The sequence below is a fragment of the Lontra canadensis genome, unplaced genomic scaffold, assembly GCF_010015895.1.
Source record: "Lontra canadensis isolate GAN:19392208 unplaced genomic scaffold, GSC_riverotter_1.0 scaffold7, whole genome shotgun sequence".
Lineage (NCBI taxonomy): Eukaryota > Metazoa > Chordata > Mammalia > Carnivora > Mustelidae > Lontra > Lontra canadensis.
The window spans coordinates 20,468,092-20,491,401 of record NW_022631001.1 but is presented as its reverse complement, the minus strand read 5'-3'; the positions used below and the strand labels follow the sequence as shown (position 1 = coordinate 20,491,401).

The 23,310-nt window shown below is 46.7% G+C and overlaps 1 protein-coding gene across 1 annotated transcript in view; it reads right to left on the bottom strand.

Annotated features, from left to right (window-relative positions):
* TENM4 (teneurin transmembrane protein 4) overlaps positions 1-23,310 on the bottom strand; it is a 715,043-nt gene that overhangs the window by 104,306 nt on the left and 587,427 nt on the right. The window contains exons 16-17 of the mRNA XM_032852968.1: positions 12,938-13,123; positions 5,435-5,461 (exon numbers count right to left, since the gene is read on the bottom strand). Coding sequence (XP_032708859.1) covers positions 5,435-5,461; positions 12,938-13,123 — 213 coding nt within the window. The remainder of the gene's footprint in view (positions 1-5,434; positions 5,462-12,937; positions 13,124-23,310) is intronic.

The window sequence follows — 23,310 nt, the reverse complement described above, 5'->3', positions numbered from 1 at the left end:
TCATTTGTATTTGAAATCAGTCTTGGAGGAAGGAAGTTGAGCCCAATTGTTAAGAAGGGTAGGAGATTGCTTTCTCCTGCTCCAAGATGTAGCCTCCCATCAGCAGCAAAGAGTACAAGCCTGGATGCCTTACCCGCCTGGTTTACCACTTGGTGGCCTCGTTTAATTTCTTTGAGCCTCAGCCTACTTATACAATGGGGTTGCTCAGGGGATTAAATAATATAATGTATGAATGATGCACAAAGTCTGACCTATAGCTTAAAGACAGTATATGAGTCTTCTACTGACTTTTACCTCCTATTTTAAGTAGAAGGCATACACTAGCATGGATTGCACCCATAACCTCACATAGGCTCACAGAATGGCAATATAGAGAGTTGAGGCACTTGCCTAGGTCAATGTCACCCAACTTTGTCTGTGAAGGCTCAGATAATAAATATTTTAGGCTTGTGAGCCATAGGGTCTCAGTTGTAATTACTCAAATATGCTACTGTAGTGGGAAAGTAGCCAGATGTAACATACATCAATATGTCAATGAATGACGGCTGTGTTCCGATAAAACTTTATTTACAAAAAACAGATGACGGGCTAGATTTGGTCTCTGTGCTGTAGTTTACCACCTGCTGGTTTAGAGGCTTCAGGACAGTGATACAATGACAGTTGCCATCTACTGAGGGTCTACCATGGCTTGCCACTGTGCTAGACACTTCACATAAATTACTTTTAAAATAAATAACTTTTTGTTATTTTTCAGATCCTGATTTTCTAAGGCAGCTCCAATTTTACACCACTTAATCCTAAATTGTAAATTAAAACCACATGCTGTAACACAGTGTGGACTTTGGAACTGGGCAGATCCCGATTCAAATCCCCATACCACCTTTTTACTACCCACAGGATGACTGGCAAATCATTTAACTCTCTCTGCCTCAGTATTGTCATCTATAAGATGGAGGTAATGTCTAATTCAAAGCATTGCTGGGAAGCTTAATGAGATAATGCACGTTAATTATTTAGCATGGTGGGTAACCTAAGTAGGCATTCAATAAATGACGGGTGCTATTATTATTATTGAATTGATTTGTCTTAATGTTGCATAACTTCACCAAGAAATTCACAAAACCAGAAAATAACCTTCGTGAGTCCCAACTGTATAAATGTCTGGGTCAAGAGCTATGGTCCTCATAATACAAACCTTGCCAAAGAGAGCTGAGACGAGCCCAACAACATGGTCATGGGGGTTAACATGCAGCTCAGTGGGAGGCAGCAAGATGGGTTCGAGCCCACGAGTCCCAGCCCAGGGCCACTACTTCATGCTTTCCTAGTGCTCTGTCCTCCTTGGAAGCAAGTTTCCCAAGTATATGTAAATTATTAATTTTGTAATTAGTTTAATGTCTTATTCCCTCCATTAAAATATAAACTCTGTAAAGGCAATGTTGGCTTTAATCCAGCGCCTTGCACACAGCAGGTACTCAAAGGGTATTTGTTGAATCAATGAATGAGACAAGAGACTGGGTTCTAGTACCTGCTGCCTAACTTGTGGGATCTCTGCAAAGTTACTTTTCCTCTTTTGGCCTCAATTTTCTTATCTAGAAAATGAAGGTTCAGACAAGATGATGTATTAGGTCCTTCCAGTACAACTGACCCAAAAGAGAGGCTCAAAACTTTAGTCAGCACCTATAGGATGCCAGGGAGGGGTGTTCATTCCAGGGCATACAGAGATGAGATACATCCTCTGCCCTCGATAATTTTATACTCTATTTACCTATATCTTACTTTGTTCCAGGAAGGACTTGCAATGGGTCTCATACTCTCAAGCAATACTTCTCAAAGTGAATTTTGCAGAATGCCAGTTCCATGAGGTCCTCAAAACCAAGCTTCTGTGGTCAAGTAAGTTTGGAAAACATTTTATCCTATAATCTCACTCTAGAAAGTCACACTGAACATTAATACCTTAAAGGCTCCGAGGGTCTTACAAGGAAGAAACCTGCTTATTTGATCATCAGGACAATTTCCAATTTGACCTCAGAACTTTCTTTCCCCTATAACCACTTATAATAATGGGGAAGATTCCATTCCACAAAGCCCTCTTTGGGAACCCCTCTCCGGTGAGCTCATCTTAGCGCACAACGCCGAGGGCACACATTCTGTGCTGCTCAGAGACCTCCGAGGGGGCGAGTGTTCTCAGGGAGGGGAAGCTCTCTATGTGAAATCACAGCAACACTTTAAGTATTGTTAGTTTCCTCAAATGGACCAAGTTATACCCTGGGTATCTGCACTGTCCTCTCCATTTCAGGGTTTCAGAGGGACCCTGAGTATTTGTGGGTTAAATGAGGATTGCTCTCAGCCAGCAATTTCTTCTGGAGTGATCACACCCCCATTAGCCAGGATGAGGCAGCCTCCTCTGGGGTGACTTGCTGACTTTCTTAAAGCAATGTGCCCATCCTTACCCACCACTAAAGCTCATTAATTCTACAAACTCTGAGACTCATCAATAATTCAGAGAACCCAACTGACATTAACAATCCCCTCTGGAAGGACTCACATCAGGCATTTGCTAGAACCAAAATAATGTAATTTCAAGGTTTAGAGAAGGCCTAAGCTTTTCAAAAGAAAAGATGCCCTTTAAATGACAAGGGACCACTTTATCTTCGGCCTTCTGTGTAAGCCTATGAAGAAGTCCCCTTGAAGCCAGCATCAGGTATGACAGGAAGGCTTTCCAAATCCTTGAAGACAGTTTTTAGTTAAGTGGCAAAGGAGCTGTGTATTAATCCTATCCTCTATTGGGACATCCCATTTCTTTATGGCTCTCCTTCCAGTCCTCTTGTACTTTTTCATCCCTATAGTCACTTCCCTAGACAAGGTCACCATCATCTCCCACTTCCATGATGCCAAGAGTTTCCTAATTGGTCTGTTTGGCCCCCAATGCTCCCCCTCAACTCTTTTTTCCCCACTACGGCCAGACTAATCCTTCCAAATCACAAATGTCATCATCAAGCCACCATCCTGCTTTTAATAACCTTTAGTGGCTTTCTCATACGCTTCTGCCTAAAGTTCACAATCTTGGTCTATAAGGCCCTGCCTAAATTGCAGGGATCTTCTTGCTAGGTGACCCCTGGACATCTCCCATCATAACCCTCATCACACTCTTTGGAATTGTTTTATTAGTGTCTACTCTGCTAGACTGCAGCAATACAAGAATAGGAAGCATTTCTGTTGTGTGGTATGCACATTTTCTGGCGCTTAGGAGGAGTTCAGCATTATCTGTTACGTGCATGTCGCTTCTTTAGTATCTACTGACACAAATGGAAAACAAAGAACAAAAGTTGGCTCGTCTTTGCTGGCATGATACTCTACTCAGACAAGTCCTAAGTCTACACAATACAGGTCTCTGAAATATTTTTTTTTAGGATTAGAACCCATTATACCAGAAAGTCAGCAGGATGGGCGCCTGGTTCAAACATTGATTTTGGTTAAAAAAAAATTGTCTTTTAAAGCAAGTTATGATTTATTGGCCTAATCCAAATAAAGGTCTGGTGATATTTTCTGAACTAAAGATCAGAACAGGTGGTTTGAGGGAGAATATATATCACTTCCTGGTGAGGGTGCCAGTTTGGAAGGCATGGCTTGGAGGAAGAGTATCAGAAATTATGGGACATTCCTGGTGAATGATGATAGAAGATAGAATGTTGGAAATACGGATTGGGTCAGGAAATTCAAACTCATGGCTCTGGCACTCACTACAAGGGTGACCCAGGGTGGGCTCCCAAACTTCCTCAACTGCAATCTCCTTTTCCAATAAAATGAGTATAGTTATATCTGCTCCCTTAAAAAAAATTCAAAGAACTTGCTTAAGACTCATGGATATGAAAAAAATTCAGACAGTACGAAAAAATTCTACCAAAGAGATGGTTACATTATTAAATGTAATCCATACCGAAGATTCCTCTGATAATGATCATGTGTGAGATGCCTACTTTAAAGAGGCTCAAAGGGACTACTCTCTCTTGCCAGAACGACTACATTCTCAGCTGAAGACCAGCATGTAAAATGCAAGGAACCTTGCTTCTCAACACCAGGCGTCCATCTGATGGGCCCCATTAACACCTTTCCTGTACTTGGCAAAGATGTTCTGATTGAAAAGCAGTCAGTCATTTATGTTTCCCCCAAACCCTTTCCATAAGTTTTTGAACAGCTGTTGCTATCTCTTATTAAAAGCCAATTTAGCCATTTTCTTTCCAATTTCAAAAATGACTCTGGCTAATGAAGTTCTCCAAATTAAGGGTGAGGATAAGAATATGATGATAAAATAGCATCACTAATGTTTTTTGAGCATTACCCCTGCCTATTGGCTAAACATGTTACATTCATTATTTTGCTTAATCCTAATGCCAACCCTATGAGGTAGGTCCTGTTACCAAGTTCATTATACAAAGACTCCCAAGTGAAGGGAGGTTAAGTAACTTGCCCAAGGTCATCCAGTTCATTACCTGGTGGACTTGGGATTCATTGTCAGGCAGTCTGACAAGGAAGTATTTTTCCTTAACCACTGAGCACATACGCTGTGCCAGGTGATAAGTTAGGACTTCAGGATAAAATGATGAATATTGTAGGCTATTTCTCCTCAGGGGGGTTGGGGTCTCCTCAGGGCGGTTGTGAACCCACATATAGGTGCACACATATCTGACCTTTCCAGACTTACTCTTAGAGGAATCAGACCTATTTGGGTAAATGGGGCACTAGCTAATTAATAAAGATGTTGAAAAGGGAATTACTTTGCCTATACGGAACACTCCTCGAACATAAACCTTACCAAACTTGGGCCTTCTCTGAAAAGGAAAAAAAAACAAACACAAAACAAGCAAACAGACCACCCACTTCTCAAGGTCAGGGGTCTGTGTCCCCAACTGTCCAGAGCCTGTCACAGCACCTAGCACACAGCACTAGTACTAGCAAGGGCTTCATATGTGGTTGTTGGATGAATGACCATGGCAACAGTCATGTAATGTAGTTGTTCAGACTTCTGAGCTTGCTCTGGAGCCTCTTCTTTTCTCAGGCCACCCACCCTGGTCCTCAGTATCTTAATTCTGATAGACTACGGGCTGTAAAGGATGGGCAGGGACAGAAGATGGGGCAGAACGAGTGAGGGGCGTATGTGTGCACGTGGAGGGAAGGACAATAGCACAATGGTAATGTCACAGACAGAGCGAGCACTTTAGGGGGAAAAATGACGCTCCAGGTATATCAGCTACCTCGTGACCAAAAACCCACCCTTTGGGGAGCAAACGCTGGGACAAAGCTGGGGATGTGGCAGCATCTAGACACCATGCTTCTGGGGTGTATATACATTGCTTATATACACATTTCTTCTTTTATGCTCATACACAAACACACACACAAAGACAATAGGAAAATAGAGGAAGGAAGACCATACCTTTAACTACCCTATCCAGATAGTGCGCTTGGGGAATAAAAGACAGGACATTTAAGGTAGGATCAAATAAGTGCAACACTGCCTGCCACGTACATAACCATGCCAGGTGCCCAGGGGACCGGGTGGGGGGATGTGCCCCATGTTTGGGACAGACCGGCCATGGTGGGGAAAAATAAAACCAAAGGTAAGATGACATGAGAGAGAAGGAGGGAAAGCAAGCACATTCTCCAGGAAGGGTCAAAAGGAACTTCAACTCATTCTATGATCCAGGGATTTGGAAAGGTCATCATGTATAAGAAGACATATGGCTAGGGAAAACAGGAGAAAAAGGATAGGAAGGTGTAGACATGGCCATGCTCCTGCTCTGTCATGGGTATTCAACTTTATGAAACACTAGAACTTGCCCTTTGTCTATCCAGAGGAGTGTGCAGCTTCTGTTTGGGGGAAGCAGCCATATTAGAGCAAGTGTTCCCCGTGTGGGCAGAGGTGCTTCCTGGCAGCTGGAACTTAGACATATGCAAACTTGGGATCATCTCTGATACACACTAGGGAAGTAGACTGAGCCTTTGGTCAAATATACCACCAGATTATCTGTTTGCCATTCTTGAATTTTCCATGGACACATGTGTCCACACAGACTCGAATGCAGAATGCTTGGTGTTCTAAGTAAGAAGCATTTCTCCTTGGTTCATCTTATGGAGAATGTAAGGTTGGGTCAATGGATGTCACTGTGAGAAAGAAGAAAAAGAGAAGAAAACCTGGCCACTTCTCAATGCTTGCTAACTCAAAAGACAGAATGGTGTATGGTTTGTCTTCCAATGGAGGGGTTGCACCCAAGCCTTGACTCACTCAGCAATCGAAGGTTTTGCTTCTCTGTGAGGATGGGTGTCAAACATTGTTCTGAAATAAACCCCACGGTGTATCTATGTGGCTGGGTCTTGAAAGCAGAGCAGCCCTCTTCGTTCCTGGCATCAATCAGTAGTGCCGTCTCACCTTCCCCACCTGGGCTCCTTGTAGCTACTGGGGGAGCTTCCCTCCCACCCCTTTCTCTACAGCTCCCACGAGGGCTCCCACAATGGCCGGACCAGCGGCCGTCTCCTGAAGGGCGCGATGCTTTCTGCCAGGGGGGCCTCCATCCTCAGTTTGATTGCACACACGAATCCAAAGCCCATAAGTAGGACTGGACTGCAATGGTGGGGCCTTATGTGGAAGCCTTAGGGTTCTAGCAACTGAAAGAACATTCTTCCTTTCTTCACTAAAAAAATAAAATAAAAATTTATTTTTTCAGTCCTCTGGGTAGAACAGACACTGTTGCTGGTCATCAATATATATTTGCCGCAAAAGATGGGTGGATGAGAGGCTATGTGTCTAGTTGAGGTTTCCATGTGGTCTTTGTTTCTAGATGAAATATGCTCCTGGAGGCTGCACAGCCAAGTGGAAAATTGGGAAGACGAGAATTTAACTGGGCCTGCGTGCTTCCCCTTCATTCTTATGGAGTCCATGAGAGCACAAGACAGAAGAAAAGAAAGTGGAAGAGAATGGCATATGAAAGCAAGAGTGTATAAACAAAGTTGGAAAATGCTGAATAATGAAAGACAGGGCTGGCCCACAGGTAGCACAGCCCAGGAAGTGTCTCTGGCTAAGGTGAAGACTCTTGATTCTTGGTTCATCTGTCATGCCTGTCTTAGTCAAGTTGTTCATCTCATTTTTCAGGGTGACCTAAAAATCTCTTAGACATCACCTCCCTTGATATGTCACCTGAGAACAATAACACACAGGGTTTCCTGAACTTCTTGGCTCAGTTGGTGTTCTCAGCTTTTGGATCTGTTGAGTTGTGCACACAGTCATGATCACAGATTGTTGTAATCACTGAGCCCAGCTGCAGAAGAACTGGAGCTACTCTCACGGGTTGGAAAGGATGACGAGGCTGGCTCTGGTGGTGAGGACAGATTATACCTCCTCTGCAGGCTATACTCCCCATGCCTAGGGCTGACTTCACAGAGCTCTCTTTTAATGCATTTTTGCCATGTCATTTTTAAGAAATGAGTAATAAAAATCTTTATTAAGTGTAAGTATAATAATACTCTAATACCTTTAAAAAATGCTTCCTAATTTCTCTAGATCATGGGCAGGAAGAGCAGATAGTGGAAGTGACTGAGGCAGACTCCGGTTACAGTGCTGTGGGTTTCAGGAGACAAAATGGGCATTCGAAACTCCAAGCTCTGGTTCCATAAACCACTGTCACACAGTGATCCTGAGCCACACCATGAGTCCAGAAGCTGATAATGGCGGGTCAATACCAAATCCAAGAGTTTTCTGCAAACCGAACAGGGCTTCCTTCTACTTAAGACGAAAGGGGTAACTGGATCTTTGAAGTCCAATGCCATTTATTTATAAAAGCCACATGCAGAAGTTCATACTGTTGTCCATGCTTCTGTTGTTTGAAAATCTTGGTACATATGTCCTTGAGTATAGTCACTTAAAAAAAATCCACCATGATTTTAATATAGTAACTTTCAGGAAAGATGACACACCATGAGTTTGCACTTGTGGATGGTAGACTCAGGACTTCACAAAATTCCCACATCTTTCTCCTCAGGACTTTGGGATGCCGCTGATGACAGTAGAGTCCTCTTTCCTCTCAGTCTATGCTTATTTTTTCAACATTTGCACACATTTCCTACACTCCTTCTCCGTTCCCATCACTATGCAAGAAGCTAGAGATAGTGGAGGTGCACAGCTATTTATGATAAAAGGCACGGAGTCTGTGAGGTCTTAGATCTCTTCAGCATTTCTATGGCCTTCAACATGCAAACCTCTTTACTTGACTTGCCTGCACCCAAACAAGTTTCGAAAAGTTTATCCCAAGAAGCTTCAAGGGCCCCCTATCAAAGGTTGTGGAGAATGTGGCAAGAGGTTCTTCATCGTCATTCTCCAGGAGCTTCAGTTGACTCTAACAGTTGTATCACTGGTACACATCAAGCCAGATTAAACAAGGATTGTTATAGCAGGTGATGGTTAGGGTGCTTATAATCCTGTAACTTCTTCAGATGTTTGATAAACAATCAAAGAGATGTTCTTGTAAGACCTTGGATAGATTAATCCCCTTTGCTTTGGATGAAGGATCAATGAGTAAATGGCCAATGGCACCCACCTGAGAGGGACTCACAAAGCCTGACTGACCTCCTTCCAGTTTCCCACCCCTTCCATGTATGGGCTAACATCTCTCAGGACCATCGACTCTGATAACCTGGGGTAGATCCCTGTTCATTTTCTCTCGTCCTTGCCAGCATCTGTCCTGTCAGGTCACAGGTCCTGTTGTGTGAGAGTACTTTGAAGGACAAGGATAGGGTTATCAAACAGGCTCTGACACCTTGTGAGGGTTTTTTAAGCTCTCAGCGAAGAACTGTCTGATTACAAACGAGAAACCTGAGAGCTACCATTGAAAAGTGGACAAAGAACTCCAGAAAACTGTGTGGCCTTTCTTTACCATCTCTTTTTATCATGAAATCTGGCTGGGCTCACTTGAACTACTGCATCATCACAGTATTACTCCAGTCTGTACTCCCAGAGGAGGATTTGTGTAAGAATCAAGATTTATATGATTGGACAGCTCTCCTGAAGCCTAGTAAATAATTCTGTGTATCCGGCATCTTGAACAATCACAGCTTTGGGGTCAAGGTTGGAATTTTACAAATGTAATCAGAAGCTGGCATTTCCCACATGTGTTTTGAGACTTTAGAAACAAGGGGCACTGAAGTGAATAAAATAATGATTGTAGAAGTGATCAAAAATGATAGTACTATTTTCAAAGAAACAGGAAAAGAAATTAGACACTTTCTCAAATTTAACTATGATTTTTAGCTTTTTCTAAAGAATTGGGAGGTCAAGCCCCAGACTTGAGACCCATGAAATTCCTGGAAAACAAATCCCCTGAATATACTTTTAATGTCTCTGTAGTGATCATATACTTGAAAAATAGAGCCATGTCAATTCATCTTACCTTAACTTTTGGATGAGGAAAAATGGGTTTCATATATGCAAGTGGGAGCATTACTGACAAGAGAGAGCGAAAATGAAAAACCCCTTCTTATTTGTGGTATATTTTTAAGAAGCAGGATAACTCAGTTTTGGGATGATGGGTGCGCAGTTCTGTGGCCAGTGGAGGAGGAAGCCTCCTGGACTTTGTCATCCCTGGAGGCCTCCTCCAGCCTCCCCCGTTCCATGAGTCACGGAGGGAGAAGACGAAGCCCCTAGCCACCAGGTGGTCTGCCCATGGTGCTTTCACCAAAGACCTTTCCTGAAGATGCAAAGAGACAGATAACTCCCAACATAAGGAATTAGGATTCAATGTGAATAGTCTTGCTTTTTGACAAAATTACTGTCATTAGAGATGATGCGCCTGTCCATTTACCTTTTGTTCTGAAAACCAACCTCTTCTGGAGAAAAATCAAGTAGCTTCCATGAAAGACAAGATGGACCAAAGCCTCCGAAAGCAGATATTTAATTGCTACTATAATACTCTGCTCTGGGAAATGTCACTGGGGTGAAAGTATTCTTACGCTGGGGACTTGACCATAAGGAGCCCAGACTTGTCCTGGTGTTTACTGCCAGCTGGCGGGTCATCAAATCGTTCTTTCCTGTTTACGGAGGCAGCGGAGTGTGAATAAACAGGCCCTCCTCTCTTGCTTCTACTGCATGGAGGTCTCTGCACCAGTGTCGCGGATTCCAGCTTTTTCTCCGGTACAGGACGTAACTATACTCCAGCACATGACCTCGCTGCACTATAATGACCTCTTGTATAGTAATGAAATCTGATAAGAGAAAATGTAACACTTGGAATTTCTAACTTGCCACACCAACAGTTTTTGTCTTTTCCTAAATGATCCTCAAAGGGAGTGAAGTTCTCTGGAAACACAGGAAGGTGCTTCTTGTCCCCAGTTAAGGTTAAACAGGGGTTTCTCCTTCTCATTCCTATTCCAAAAGGGAAAAGAAAGCACCACCATTGTTTCTCGCCTTTGCCTCTTCTACCCCTTCCCCTGTCCTGAACAAGACGACTGGAGCGTTCCTTCAGAACTAAGCTGCTGGGTTTCTCACTGGGGATGCAGCTGGCCACAGGCAGAGACCCACAGAGAGCAAGTTGCCATGCGGGGAGATTACACAGGGACAAAGGAAATGCTCACCACAAAATGAAAGGTAATAGAATTCTGAGCCAACGTCCTTTCATCTGAGCCACTATGACTAGTCCATTACTTCTTCAATGTCCTGTGACATTTTTCTGGTATTTATGACTGTCAACCTCCCTCTTGAATCATGCACATTTACCTTGATGCATTTCTCATCTGGAGGGCAAAAAGCATCTGCAATCCCAAGGAGAAATTTGCTCTTAAACAGTGACGATGGGTGTGCAGGAGTGCAGGGCTGGGGGTGGAGGGGGGGGATGCTTTGACTTCCTGGCCTCCAAACACACTGGATATTCTTCAGGCCAGGCTGCTGAACATCCATCCACAAGACATTAGATGCAGCCCCGCCTGCCCACCAGCGCCGGCATGAATCATCTGTGACTGGGCTCAGGGAGAATTCCCTGAAATCCCTCATCGTCATTCGACTAAGATGAGATGCTTTTATCTTATAAAAGTCTGCCATCCATAAACGTTTTGGAACTTGGTAAGGTGAGTTGAGAACTCTGTAAGTGAGTGATAGAAAACATAACGTACTCTCTCTGGACTCTGCTTTTGGTTTTAATAGGGATGCCCCCCCGCACCCTGCCACTGGGCTGGGAGGCTAAAAGGTCAGCTTGTCCTCAGTCACAGGGAAAGGTGAGGGTGAGGGGAAAGTGGGGTTTAAAGAAGAGGGCCCCGTGAGTGATGAGGGCCACTTCTCATGAAGGGGTGTTCAGGACGATCATAAGGTAGGATGACACAGACATGAAGAGGCCACCCGGAAGCGTGCATTATGACGGTGCGGCACCTTCTGCTGGGGACAAAGTGGGAAGGGCCACCCTGGACTCTGGAGCAGCTCTATAAAGAATCTGGGGTGGGCAAAATGCTTCGCACCTCCGAGCATAACAGGAATGAGAAGGCACAGCCTCCAAAGGATGCAAGCCGATGCCTCATAGCAAACCCAGGCTGTCCTGTGGGCCGCAGAGCAAGCAGCTGGTACAGAGACCCTGCACGGAGGCTCTGGAAACCAAGCCTCAAATTCCTGTTCTCCTTCCTACAAGCTAAGTGACCTCAAGCCTCGGGTCCCTGAAAAGGAGGGAATAACACGTGTGCCTTCATAGGGGGACTCTTTGGAGTATGAAATAATGCAGTTAGAAGTCCTTAGCACATGCTTGGCACATCGTAAACACTCAAAAATTAGAAGCCATTATTATTGTTAATAAGCACAAGGGCTTCCACTGCCCTTTATCAACAGAGCGATGTTGTGGGCATGGGGATGATGAATACGGACTAATTTCAGATCACAAAACAAAAGGAATGACTCTAAAAAAAAAAAAGGAGAAAAGCTGTGACCCCATTTACTCAAAATGTCTCTGTCCCTTGAAGGGTCTGGGGCTCATCTCCCAGTTTCCAGAAGCCCCAAGAGGGGACGTTTAGAGTTGGAGAGGAATCCGACCTTCCAAAGCCATGTGCTTGCCATCTGATCACAGACCCTCCCTTTGCAAAAAAATGGAAGGGGAAGAACTTAAAACACACACACAAACCAGTTGATTCAATAAAGAGCTTTTGGTGAGTGCTCTTTCCAGGATAATAAACCAAGCAAAACGTCTGGCTGTGTTTAAAATCAACAAAAGCAGCAGGCAAGGCAGGAAGGAGGGAACGGAGTGATGGGCTTGCTCCGAGAGCTGCCAACAGCACTGCTTCAGCAGAGGCAGCCTGAGGAGCCCCCCGAGAGCAGAGAGGAGATGAATGCAGACAGGATGGAGGCTGAGGACCGGGGAGGGACGGATCGAGGCCTGATGGGAGGCAGATGTGGCCCGGGGCCCATGGGAAGCTTTCCCCAGGATTCCAGGCCAGTGGGGGTGGGGGCTAAGAGCTAAGCCTAAACCCTCTCGACCAGATCACGAGTTTGATTGTCATGGCCACACGTACACAGCCCTCTACTCTCTGCCGGCCTGTACTACACTCTTTCTGTGCATTATGATCCCCATGATATAGGTCAGCAAACCATGGCTCAGAGAGGTGCTGGGATAGCCCACAGCTGCTAAGTGCTGGTTGTGTGCCTTCCTCTTGGGCCACAGCTCCTCAGCGCAGAGACCTACAGCAGCTGGCCCAGGAGGGGTACACAGCAAGGCATGTGTACCAGCTAACAGACATTTGAGAAATGCAGAATGGGAGGGAAAAGGTTAAAAATGCCCAATTGTGAGTTTACGTTCAATCGTTGCTGGGAGATGCCAACCATAATGTCGCCAGATGAAAGGACTTTGTGCCCAGCTCCCACATGCGGACAGAGGCAGCATGCGCCCCACAGCAGACCCCCCGGGGCCTGGGCCCGCCATACCGATGGTGCAGTGCTCGCCATTCCAGCCGGGGCTGCACTCGCACTTGCCATCACGGCAGGTCCCGTGCTCCGCACAGCGTGGGTGGCAGGCCCGCTGGTCGCAGGCCGCCCCCATCCAGCCTTCCTCGCAGCGGCAGGTGCCCCCCACACAGACGCCATGGCCCCCACAGTCGGCAGCACAGATCTCTGCAGGGAGGACAGCAGGGGAGGGAGAGAAAAAAAACACATTTTGAGCCGGTCATTGTCGGGAGCAAGGGTCACACCTGGCTACCTTCCTTGGCTCCTGGGGAGGACAGATCCGATGTCAGAGGCCTGGGAGGCTAATCTCCCCAAACAATGACCCTCGGGTGAGAACAATTCTCCAGGCAAAAGCCTGTTCTGAGCCCACTTCCCTTACCAACATAGGCCGATGAAAGGGCTCTGCTCTGTTTGCTTTCCCTTACTGCCAGCCTGCCCCTGCTCTTGTGCTCGCCACTTCCAAGGGGGACCGGCCTTCTGAACAGATGTGAGGAAAAGTCAAATTTAATTAAAAACTGGTTATGTGTGAAAACAAAGTGAGGACGAGTCCCCGATGGCCGAGGGAAGTGCTTGTGGACCTGGCTGCAGCACGTGCAGGGGTCTGGGGCCCATGTTTCCTTCCAGCCCTGACTGTCCTCAAGGTGGGTTGAGAGGGAGGCTGGCCCCCTGCATCCCAGGGATGGGGAGAGACTCTGGAGGCCGGTTCTGTGCTTTTGCTGCCTGTGCTCAACCTCCTGCATGCTGCCTTGCCACTCCGACTCCAAGCACTGCCTCCATGGCCCTTCGGATCCAAAGCAAATAGCTAGGGACCTCGTCCCAGCCAGAGTCGAGTCGCCCAGCCCTTCACAAGGGCCCGCCTGTGAGCTGGTGCAGAACACGCACGGCCCAATTCACAGACGTGCTGGGTGCAGGGTCATTGCCAGCTTTCCCGTTCCATGGGCAGAGGTGGCGAAGGCTCCGACGCAGGTTTTTAGGAGACAGGTTGAGCAGCTGAGGCCACGGATGCTCTCTGCCAGGGCTGTGACGGAGACCCTGCCTGCCGTCTGTGCCTTATGGCCCAACAGTCTTCAAATGAAAACCCCCACGCTTTTGTTCTCTTTCAAACTAAATTAACTGGCATTTTGCCAGGCTGCGTTTGCCCACGACAACTTGGAAGATTCCGAGCTGTATTCCTGGTTGAGAAGCTACTAAGAGTCTAGCTATTTTTGAAAAGGGAGATAAATCAAAATTAGATCTCAGAGGCTAGACCTTCTGTATCAACCTACAAGGCAGTGGCTACAATGTCTTCAAATTAAACAAAACCAAACAAAACAAAATCCACAATGGCTGAGTCACCATTTATGGGGTGTCCCCATGCCTGACACCTTGTCAGGCCCACTACCTGGAAAGGGAAGTACTACATGCAGAGACACACCAGATTTCTCAGCTGCACAGAGGTGAAGGGTCCACTGGGAAATGGGCAAGAAGCCCTGGCCTGGAACTGAGGGGCCCAGGTTCTGTGCCAGGCTCAGCAGCTTCTGAGCTATGTGACCATAGGCCGGTTCCTTGACGTCATGGATGTATGGAGTATTGGCAGCAACGAGGATGCCGCACGGTACCTCTGCCAACCATCAGGGCTGCGGCGAGCACTCGGTGAGGGGCGAGATTGAGAAGGGCATGACCGAGATGCCTAACTCAAGAAAGGTCTCTCAGGACAGTGAACTTTAGACTAGGAGTCCACGGGCCAGGAGCACAAGGCCTGTGCCTGCTCACCTTAGGGACATCAGTCTGCCTCACTGGCTGTTGGGTTTCCTCATCTACTTTGGGGGGAATCTGATGGCATCTCAGGTCTCTTCTGGCCCTAAGATCGTGGGAGTCTGTGATACAAACACCCTCCATATTTCACAGCAGTATCTACCCCCAGGGCTCGGCTCAAGCATCTCTCCTCTGGGAAGTCTATGATTCACCCTGTAGTTACTCTCTTGTTTCTTGCCCTTCAGTGTTACATGGTAAACTGATTTCTGTTTCCCTGCTGGTCTCGCTGTTGGACTAGGGACATCCAAGTCTGGACCGGACTCTCCTGATCGCTTCTATGCTTGGTCCCCAGTACAAAGCTTCGCCCAGAACAGACCCTTAATTGACGTTTGTGGACTAGGGGATGAATCCTGTGTGCCTGGGGCGATAGGCGGCCTGAGAAAGTAAAGTGATTCATTTATACCCTGCTCAGCCTGGCTGAGGACCGGCCCTGGCCTCTCTCTAATGAAAACCTCCCAGGTTGGCATGGGGCTGTGGGCAAGTGTCACTCCATCCAGCAGCCCTCCAGAAATGTGGCTCTTTCAGGATGTTCTTTGAGCTTCCTTCCCTTCTTCTCGTAACAGACAACGTCTTGACACAGAGTGACAATCTCCAACCCCAGGCCTTCCAAAGTCCTGTCTTGGAAATTTCTAACCTTTCTGCACAGAAGTGACCCCTGGTGACCCTGGCGGCAGGGCCTGCCTCAGGGCTGCAACTTTCCCCTGAGAGACCTGGGAGGGACTGTTAGTTTAGCATTTGTTTGGTTTTACTCAGCACTTTTTCCAGGTGGCAGTTTAGGGTGTAAAAGTCAACAGCAAACAGCGCTTCTATTCACTGAGGTGTGAGCCAGCAGAGGGACAGGCTGCTGGGGCTGAAGCCTGGGTGTTTTCAGGCAGCAGAGCACAGGGGGTCTAGAGCACAGGAGGCAGCTTTCTCCTAGCATTTGCCTGACCTCAGGCCTTAGCTAACAGGTAGGCCATTCCTATGTTAATTAATCTGAAGGCAGTGTGGATGAAAGAACGTTGGACTTAGATGTGATTCCAAATACATTCTGCCAGTTATGCGACCTAGGCAACCTGTCTGGTTGCTGAAACTGACAGAAAGGTGACAGAATCCCTTCAGAGGCTGCCTGATGTACAGCAGGGATCGACGCATTCATATGGACTCATTCATTACTCCTCTAGCTTTCCAAGCATACCTACTATGCGCTGAAGACCGTGGCTGGGGCTAGGAATACACAGAAAAACCAGACCTAATCTCTGTCCTCTGGGAGATCACAATCCAGACAAAACTCACACTGGTCCTGGAATCCCAAGATTATCCAAATAATCTACACTGGTTACTGCTGTGCCTTCTTGCTTATCTGCAATGAATAAAACACCATGAATTTTACGATTAGACAGATCTGGGGTCTGCCCTTGGCTTTGCCACTTACGGGCTGGCTGATCCGTAAGCTGCAAGTTACGAAAGTCATTGAACCTCACTTTCTGTTTCTGTGAAATAGGTATAATAATTCCCATTTCACCCATGTCATAGGGTTGGTGTTAGATCAAATGAGGTAATGTGCGGGGATAGCCATTTTTGGCTTAATAACTAACACTTATGTCAGGTTTTAGAGTTTACAGAGCACTCTTCATATACCATTTCTCACTAAACTATCAAAACAATGCTGTCAGAACCCCCGGTTACCATCTTTCCTAGAGGAGAAGCTACTACTAAGACCCAGAGAGCATCAGCAGATTCTGTAAGGTCATATGGTCACATGAGGCTCCTCCCTTGTTTTGACAATTCTCAGAGCAATGCGCCAGACAGACATTGTAAGATTATGGAAACTGATCAGCAAAAAGGCAGGCTCTCCTTGTGGGGACCTCCTGATGGTTCTTCCAGCAGATCCATCTCCTTTTCTGGCCCTGTCGCTTATGCTTTGTTACAACCAAGCCAGCCCCTGGATCTATGTGAAACGAAATGAGATCCCCTACATGGAATTTCCCAGACATTCAGTCTCACTTTTGTCATCTGGAGACTTGCTGGGCTGTCCATCCAAACCCTGCCTTTCCTCGCCAGTTTACACTAGACGTGCTCTCCTGGCATGAGGCTGAGGTTGCCTGGTGGCTGGGCACCTCTCCATCAGCCTTTTACAAGCTGGGTTGTGAGCTCTTACACATTTTAATGGAAGGGGCCTGAACGGAGTGACCTTGATGTTTATGGGGTGCTAACTGATGGCAACACAACCTGTCAGTGTTCAGGTTCTCGTCTACAGATGGCCCCTCTGCCTGCGTGGGAGACGTACCGACTCCTGTCAGGAGCAGAGATCGGAGCTGCTACTTTATCACTTGGCCTTGAGTTGTAGGCCTGTTGTTATTTTTCTTATCTGTCTCACCCTTTTTTCTCCCCTTGAAATAAAAAGAACTGCTTTAGTTTTCCTTCTTGATTTTGCTTTGACATTAAAGCAGACAGAACTTTCCAGAGTGGGTGCTGAAGCATGTGCTTCGACAGGTCATTTGCCCCTTGCATAACATGAGTGGTACTCTGTGAAATTCGGGTCACTGCTCCTCTCCAGTAATAGTCACTGCATGTAAAAACGTGGGGGTGACACCAACAACTGGAGAGGGTTGTTGTGGGAATTACTCTTGTTTAATTTCTTGAGTGCCCTCTATGAGCCCTTCCAACAGAGGGCACTGTGGGCGGTGCTAACTGATGGTGATTGTGATGGGCATGGTTCTCTCCTGACCTCAGGGAGTTTACATTCTAGTGCTGCAGGCGGACACAACAGCAATCAGTTAGGCAAGCTGACATGGGCAGAAGTGAAACTTCTACAGAGTGCCCAGCACACAGATCAGGGTATAGTAAGTTCTGTACACACAGATTCTTGTTCAAGAGAAAGGGAGGCATAGCGGCTCATGTACTGGCTTGACATCAGAACGTCAGAGGTGAATTCTGACTTAGGGAACATACCCGATATAAGTGAGCACTTGATCAATGCCCATCAGCCTTCACATGATAAACATCAGAGCTTACTGGAGGAATGCTGGAGGCGTCGGGCCCTGAGAGGAATCTTCTGAAGGACTATAGAGAATATCATCCATAGGGTAAACTTAGGCTCACATTCTGATTCCTTAGTTTCTTTGGGTCCTTATAGAGTCCTTGGAGAATTAAGGATTCAGTCTCTCTGAACCATACTTTTCATGCCCAAAGTAAGGAGAGTAATCACAGTCCCCCACTAGGTGAGAAGGGATGATAGAAGAAAAGGGCATATCTGAATGGCCCTGTGTAATTTATGCTATGGACATGATCCATCAATGAGGACTTAAGATATCCTGTGTCAGCAGAGCTGCCCCTCACCTAGCAGACAGGCATCTTCCTGAAGAGCAAAACACCAGCTTTTATAGTAAGCAGCCTGGAGATTTGGGTCTGCTTTCTCCAGTCACCCTGTAGGGCACCATCAGCCAAGACCATCAAAGCCCAGTTAGAAGCCATTTATATTTGTAGCCTTGGCTTCCTCTTGCAGTCAGGTGAAAATCCCCAGCTGCCCTAACATTCTAATTCTGAGCCTGTGGAGTTCTTGACTAAATCATACAGGACCCTGGAGATGGACCAGGTCAGGCCCAAGAACAAGTTAGCTTTTCTCTGAGGGAAAGCCATGCCCACACGTCTTGCTTTTTGCCCTGCCTCACTGGGGTACATATGTCTGTCTTCTCTCTAGACTAGGAGCCCCCTTAATAGCAGGCTCTAGCTTCTTCTCAACTTGGTTCCCTGGCAGTGGTCACCAGACATGGTACAGCATGAGATCTTGATAAATATTTGTTGAAAGAATAGATGAATTAAAAAAAAAAAAAAAAGCCTCATAGAAGTGTTATGTCAGTTGGGCTCAACTGTGTCTCAGGGCCCTATGTATAAAATTTATTTGGTTAGATACATTCACACAGGGGCTCGGTCTCCTTTGTGCCTAACCTTCCTAGAAACTCTTCTGCAACTTCTGACTGAGAACTCCGTAATTCTTAAGGGTCTTAGCCTGTACTCCCACATGCACACCTTCCTTCCTGCTGCCTCCCACCTCGCACCCATTCTCCTTCCATGATGTGGAAGCGAGCAGGCAGGTGAGGAAGAAGTGAGAAAGGGCAGGGAAAGAGAAAAGATTTGGCTATTGGTTCACTGCAGCCCCAAAGCGCATACATAAGGGGAAACACTGCCCCAGGCTCCTCTCATTAAATGTTAATCCCCATATGAGCCTGGATGAAGCCTGGGACCTCGTGCAGCTACGTTTTAATTTGTCTGGACTTACTTTACAATCCTGTTCATTAAAATAGCTGGTAGGGGAAGCTGTGGCGTTCCCCTAAAGGGACAGACTTAAATATATTTTTCTCATAAAATTTCTTCGACTTGGAAAGATACTCAAAACTGCCACAAGTAGGGAATGGAAGGGGTCCCCCCACCCAAGGATCTGTGAGCTTTCCTGCTGAGCAAGGAGCAGAGGCAGGGGAAACAGAGTCTGGGCCCCCTGTGACCTCCTGGGAAGTCCTTTAATAAGTTTGTATTTAGCACTAAAAGGGATAATAGGGAAAATTATTCTATTTTACTTAGGACCTGAGGTTCTTAGAATGCCCTTAAGAAATTTTAAGGGAGGGTTAAATAATCTTAGATGATTCCTGCCAGGATTTTGTTTTATCACTAGCTCATCGGAGTGAGTGGACAGCCTGGGGAATTTCTCTGAAATCCTGGTCCATGTTAAGTCCAAGCCACACCAGACACTCTGTGAAGTAGACACAAGGGTAAAATGGAGAACCCTTGTTGATGGCACACAAATGCCATCCCATGACACCCTCACAATAGCCCCGCGATGGTATTCTCATTCCTGCGTTGGAGTAGAGAAAACAGTGTGAAGAGATGGACTTGCTCCAAGGTACTTAACTAGAGTGAAAGGTGACTACGACTGATACAGCTTTTCGATCTGTGACTTGCATTACCAGGCTGAAAGGTCAGTTGTAATCTGACATACTCCCATGACTGTTAGTTACGTATGAGATCATCACCCCAGCTACAGGTGCTCTGAAATCAGTCTCCCTCCCTCCTCACACTGACCCAATGCTTACCTATTAAGTACTTTGCCTTTTGTTTGTGTGTCTGTTTATCTGTCTGTCTATCCTCCATCTGTCTGTCAACCCATCCATCTGTCCAATCCACCCATCTATCTAACCATCTAACCACCTATCTAGTCACCAGGCCATCTAACAGCCCATCTGTCCATCCATCCGTCCGTCCATCCATCCATCCATCCATCCATCCATCATCCAACTATCCATCACCCAGCCAGCCAGCCTTGTGGCTTGGACAAGTTACTTTATCCTTCTGTGCCTCAGTTTTCTCATCTGCAAAATAGGGTTTATACACTAACATCTCAGGTTCATCTGTGAGGCTTAAATGAACAGCATATAATGTGCCTAGTATCACACACATCTTTTATAGAGTAAACACTATATGGCAACTGTATCATGTTCATGGGCTGCAAAGAGCCAGGACAAGGCAGGGTTTAGAGCAAGGGGATGATGTGAATAACTGAGCTGCCCCTTAGCAGCTGGGGAGAACCAGATCTGAAGCATAATCTGGGGGACAGCACTGTTCAGGTACCTCATCTTCTGGAGAGGAGTATGTAGGCTGAGACATGTTTAAGGAACAGGCCAGGGTAATGGGAAAGCACTTCACCAATGGCTTCCATGTTCTCAGTGAGGTAGGAATCTCCACTGATGGACAGATGTAGACATTTCCCTTGCAGCTGGAAGGGCCCAAGAAAAGCTAAAGATCATGCACATGGTTCACGATTTGGCTTCCAGGGCTCAGAAGTGGGCTGTAAGCTGAGAGATGATGAGTGGCTGGCATGGTTGTGGATTCTGCAAGGTGGATGTGGGGAGAGGGACAGAGACAAAGGGGCTGCGGATGTTGAAGGAGAGGCGCTGGAGGCGAAGGACTGTGGAACCAGGGGAAAATGACAAAGAAGGAGGGAGTTGGCACTGGGCAGGAAGTGGCCTGCCTCTGGGCATGGGATCTCCCTTGAATGGGTTTAGGAGTAAGAGAGAAAATAAGGAGAAAAACTTAGAGGAGCAGTTTTTGTGAGGACATGAGAAGACACTTTGGAGATGCTCTAGTCATTCCGTAGACAGGAAAACAAGGGCCAAGAGAGAAGTGCCTGTCCTTTGCCCCACAGGGACATGTACATCAGCACTTGAGCAAGAGCTTCATGGCTGCCTTAGGAAATGGTCATGGAAGGGACCAGCAAGACAAATGGCTAAGGGTGGGGGGGGGGGGCGCTTCCCACACTCTGTGGTCCCTCTTTTGTGCCTCTCTACAAGCTATTTCCATGGTCTGGGTTCCCCTTGTACCTCGATCTTTCCATGTTCAGCTGTACACTGGCTTTGAGTTCTGGGTCCTCCTCTTTGAAGCCTCCTTCTAGTGGCCCAGCTGGAAAGTTTCACCTCCTCCCTCCTCAAAGCACTTGATGTGAACCTTTATCAAGGTAAATAGTCTCCCAGTGTTCCCTCTCCAGCCCTGCCATTACCAGCCTGAACTCTACATTCCCTGGGGAGTCTTACACAGGAAATGTATCTTCTGACTACACCCATGTAACTGTGCAAGTTTCTACCATTTTGCACAAAACAGAGGCTCAAGTCACATACGCTGGTGTAAGAGCTTGGTCTGGTACTTCCCAGGGTCCCAGCACACCTCTGAGCCTTAGCTTTGACATTTCTACGATGGTGATAAGGATTCCTATCTGTCAGAACCCTAAACTTGATTTGAAAATATACTGAGCACCCACTATGTGCCACATACCCCTAGAGGCTAGGGATTCAGAAATGATATTAAACTATCCCTACCCTCGAGGAACTCAAGTCTACCCACACATGTAAAGGAGCACCAAGCTGTCTCCATGCCCAGCCCACAGTAGGATACTTGCAAGTTACCTTCCTCTCCCATGAATAGCTATCCCTATATGTTTTAATACAGCACCTCCCTCCCTCCTTCTCTCACTAAGTTGGGTGGATGGTTTTTTGTCTCAGTGCAGGTTTCAGGAGGAAGCCAGAAGGAGAGGAAGATACAGGAAAGGAGCCTTCAACGTCCTCACAGTAATTAGCTTCCTTTTGACACTGAGGCCAAACCCAAGCCACTCTCGGGTGCTTTTCAACTTCCATCCCTCTCACCAGAGGGTCAGTGCTGCTCCCAGCCCTGCTCTGTACCACAGCTCTAGTTGGCAAAAAGCTAATGAGCCTTGGAAACCACATGGCCTTTCACCTCACTCGAGGAGCTTGGAGTGCTTTCGAACCAAGCAGAAAAGTGGATTCCAGGATGTTGGTTCACAGCGGTCTCTACATCTACTCCCCCAGGACCAGAATTTCAAGCTTTATGAAGCACCTGTCACAGGAAGTGGTAAGCCACTGCTGGTCATCTTAATTGCAGGGTATCTGGCTTCCTGATTAGAGGAGTTAAAACTTAGCTTGAAGGAGGCCTCCCAATAAGGTCTGACTTTGCAGAAGGATAACAAGGGAGGAAAGGACTGGTGAGCACAGAAGCCATACAACATCCCCAGGATGGGCTGGAACACTGCCCAAACCCCACTGAGAGGGCATGCTCACCCAGAGGGTGAGCTGAAGAGATAGTGATGTTCAGTCCTCTTCCCAAAGATCCCCGGTCCTGATATCCTTCTGTCAAAGGCCCATCTTTCCACCCTAGACATGTGCTCACCTATCTAACTTGCTTCCGGACACCTCCACCTATGTGTGTCCCTGGCACCTCCACCTACATGCCAATATGAGTAAGCTTTCCAAAACCAAACCTCACCATAGCACATTCTGCCTAAAATTTTTCAGTGGCCCCCACTGACAGATAAAACCTAAACTCATTCAAGACCCTATATGACTGAAAGCTTGCTACCTTCCCTCACCTCTTCTCCCTCTCTCTAGTGCCACAAATATTTTTAAAAAAGATTTTATTTATTTATTTTACATACAGAGATCACAAGGAGGCAGAGAGGCAGGCAGAGAGAGAGGAAGGGAAGCAGGCTCCCTGCCAAACAGCCCAATGTGGGGCTCGATCCCAGGACCCTGGGATCATGACCTGAGCCGAAGGCAGAGGCTTTAGCCCACTGAGCCACCCAGGTGCCCCAGTGCCACAAATATATTAAGCAAAACCACTCCAAACTACTGGTCTTTCCTGGAAAATGCCATGTTCTGTTGCATCTTTGTATCCAATTGCAAATCTTTGACTTCTACAATGGGTTGCTTCAAGGTGCTTGTCTCTTCCTTCTCTCTCTCTGCCAACTCAAATCCAACCTCCATCACCCACCCACCTTAAATCCCGCTTCCTCCAGGAAGCCCCCCTAATTCCCCCTGGCTGAAAGCAATCACTCTTTTCCTTGAGCTCCTACAGTACTGCCTGGTACCTCATGGTCAAGATCCAGTTTACGTGGCTCTTTGCCGTGGCATCCACTGAAGTGAAACCTTATGAACCTCATACTTGATTCATCAACAGTATTAGCATAAACCTTGGCAATGGCCAATGAGAGAGTTATACAGGGGATAAACATGGGTTCTGAG